Source organism: Apis dorsata, unplaced genomic scaffold, assembly GCF_000469605.1.
Source record: "Apis dorsata unplaced genomic scaffold, Apis dorsata 1.3 scaffold_256, whole genome shotgun sequence".
Taxonomy (NCBI): domain Eukaryota; kingdom Metazoa; phylum Arthropoda; class Insecta; order Hymenoptera; family Apidae; genus Apis; species Apis dorsata.
The window spans coordinates 628,544-631,692 of NW_006263534.1; the positions used below are offsets into that span (position 1 = coordinate 628,544).

The 3,149-nt window shown below is 35.2% G+C and overlaps 1 protein-coding gene across 5 annotated transcripts in view; it reads left to right on the forward strand.

Moving 5' to 3' along the window:
• LOC102674744 (monocarboxylate transporter 10-like) overlaps positions 1-3,149 on the forward strand; it is a 76,767-nt gene that overhangs the window by 55,543 nt on the left and 18,075 nt on the right. For 4 of the 5 annotated variants that reach the window (XM_006616242.2, XM_006616243.2, XM_031510699.1 and 1 more), the window contains exons 6-7: positions 456-624; positions 2,812-2,976. In XM_006616242.2, the coding sequence (XP_006616305.1) occupies positions 456-624; positions 2,812-2,976 (334 nt within the window). The remainder of the gene's footprint in view (positions 1-455; positions 625-2,811; positions 2,977-3,149) is intronic. The other variant, XM_031510700.1, reaches the window with a different exon arrangement.

Below are 3,149 nucleotides of genomic sequence, written 5' to 3' on the forward strand. Positions count from 1 at the left end.
AAGAATTGGATATCAGGACAGAAATATTATTTTTATATTGGAAGTACGAGATTTATTATATTTAATCAGTTTCAATGGAAATGTAGATTTTATGTCGTATGTTGCAGATTAATTTCGATAGGAATCGAATCGAAGATCTCTTTTTCTTGATAGATAAAATTATATAAATTATATAGATAAAATAAAATAAGACCATTATTATAAAATAAAGAAAAAAGAAGAATTGGATAATAATGGAATATTTAAATGGCGTACCGAGAAATATTCGAATTTTACTCACGATATTTATTCCGAATTCGAAAAGTCATTTTTCTAAATTGGAAAAAAAATTCCACTCCGATTTCCATGGAGTAGATACACACATATTCTCCTCGGTAGATTTCACTTGGGAGAAAACGTGGAACGAGTGTAAGTTGAGTTTTTGGCTTAAACTAACTATTGAATTAACGTTTCAGCGTGGGTGGGCGCTTTGAGCGCTGCTGTCTCGCGTGGATCGGCACCCTTGGTAGTTGGCGCGTGTCGTCGAGGAAGTACAAGGCTTACGGCGGTGATCGGGGGTCTCGTGCTGGCATTGGCCTCCCTCTTCACCTCTTTCGCCGCAGAATTGCACCAGGTACTTCTTAGGTGAGCGACACACTCCCTTCTTTTTTCTTTTCTTTTCTTAAAAACTTAAAATCATTATTTCGTATTTCTTTGAATTTATTTGATTTATTAGAACGCTAGAATTATCGAATTTGTAATTAAAATTAGAATTATCGAATTTAAAATTAAAATATTTAACGATGAATAAAATTAAAGTAATATTATAGGAGGAATATCGATATTTTTTCAAGTTTTTTAAGTTTGGTAATTTCTAGCATTTAGTTTAACACGTTGCTTCGCGTTAATAATAAATCAACCCGGAAAAAGTAGATACTTAGAAAAATATTTATAGAATAAATTTGTATAAATTTTGAATTTAATGAATTATTTACACGGTAAATTTGTGAAGAAGGAACTTGAAGTGATCTCTGAAGTTTTTAATTAATTCAAAGTACACAGTTGATTAATTCTATAAGCGTTTGGAAACTTGTTTTCTCGTGAATGAAAGATAATGATAAAGCATGACGATTATCCCTTCTTTTAATTTTAGTCGGAGAAATTGTTTCGAATTTAGTATCGTGCATTTAATTAAAAACTTTCCTCGCGTTTAAATCTCAAAGATAAAATTAATTCGTGGACTTTCTTTCTTTATTTTTTATTTATTTTGTTTCTTTAATTTTTTTTTTTTCCTTCCCTATATCCATTTTAACTTTCAAAGTAAACTCGCAAAAAACTTCTTTCGAACTCCCGCTGAAAATCAGAGATTGCAACGCACGCTTGCATAGAATTAATAATTCATCCGAAACGCAACAAATCCTAGCTCGTTTTAAAAATTACAATTCTGCTCCCTTCGTGGATAAATCTCACGAGCCTTTTTTCCCCTACAGTAACACATTCGTTCGTTCAACAATGGAAAAGTCGTGTCGCGAATTAAATTGATTTGTAAATCAATTAATTTTTCTCGAAAATTAATTTATTCACGTTGAATCTTCGATGAATTATTAATCTCAAAACCTCATGAATTTATTCCTCGGAATCTTTGCAGAATAATTCGCGTTTTCTTAAATCTTGATGAATTAGTTCGCGTTTCCATGAAATTCTGGCAAATTCGTTCTTCCAATTTCTTCAAGTCCTCCTCGAAATTTTTTCAACTCCTGTTTTGAAATTTTTAAAAAATACTTTTTAACGTAACGAATTTAATTATTATTTTTCTTTTTTTTACGCGATATTTTTGTACGCGCAAGTACAACGAAGGTAGAAGAGAGGCTTTCATTTAAAATTCAAATTAAAAGTAATACGAATTAACGCCGCGACACTCGTTCCTTATTTGAAACGCAAAACTGAGTTTTTCTGGAAGTGAAAAATGGACGGGAGGGAAGAATACGCGGGACCCTTGCGGCTTCCTTGAGATACGACCTTTCGATAGCCCGAATCGAAGTCGATCGGTCTTCGTTGAAAGCTTAGCTACACGAAAAGGAAGAATTAACAGGATTTGGCCCAAGAAATATATGAGACAAATAGCGTTAACAAATAGTGCAATAGCATTAAAGTGGAAAAGGAAAAGGAAAAGAAAAAGGAAAATGTGATGTAATTTATTTTCAGAAGAAAAAAAGAAAGAAAGGAAAAGAAACTTTGCGAAAAGTATTATATTAATTTTTCTCAAAAATTATCAAGAGATCCATTTCCTCTTCATTCCATTCCTTTAATCCACTTCCATAAAAACATTATCGAATTATTAATTTCATACCAAATTATCTCAAACTTTCGCGATTGTTTCTCACCAGACTTGGGCGTGAATCCCTAATTAACAAAAAAAAATAATTAATTAAACATTTCGAATAAAGTTACTTTAACCAATTACTTATTCAAAATAACATTTCAACTCTTGATGACTCTTTGCAACTATACTCATTTCCCGATTATTCGAACGATGAATTTTGTTTAGAACGAGAATCATCGAAGTAACTTTATTCTTAACTTTAACTGTTAAATTCCGCCATCTATTCACACAACATCTCTCGATCCTCTCGCAAGGAACAGGAGCGAATTTGCCGATTTCGAGGAAACAGCCCGCATCCCGTAAATCCGCCTCAAACTTGGTCCGGATTCGCGTATTCCTCTGTCTGCACACCTCCGCTCTCCCTCTCTCCCTGTTCACGAATCGTCAAGCTATTCCCAGTACTGCGATAGCACGAATTGGAACGATTCACCGGTTGCAAAATGTAACAGCTACGGCGTGGTGTTGGGCACCGGGGCTGGCCTCGTGAGAGAAACTGCCGGTCTGGTGCTGGGCCATTACTTCAGAAAACGGCGAGAGTTCGTCGAGATGGTCGTGCAAGCTGGCGCGGGGGTGGGGATCGTGCTCTTCAGCGTCTTCTACAGGGAGGCAGTCGGGTAAGTTATATATCGGTTGTATTTCCTCCGCCAGATAGGAATATTCGTCGAATAACTCGTTGGAACGATGACGTGGGAATAGAATATTAAATGGTGTTTTCGCGGTGAGATTTCAATTTTAATTTGATGCGAATTCCTTGGAGGAGGAGGAGGAGGAGGAGGAGGAGGAGGAG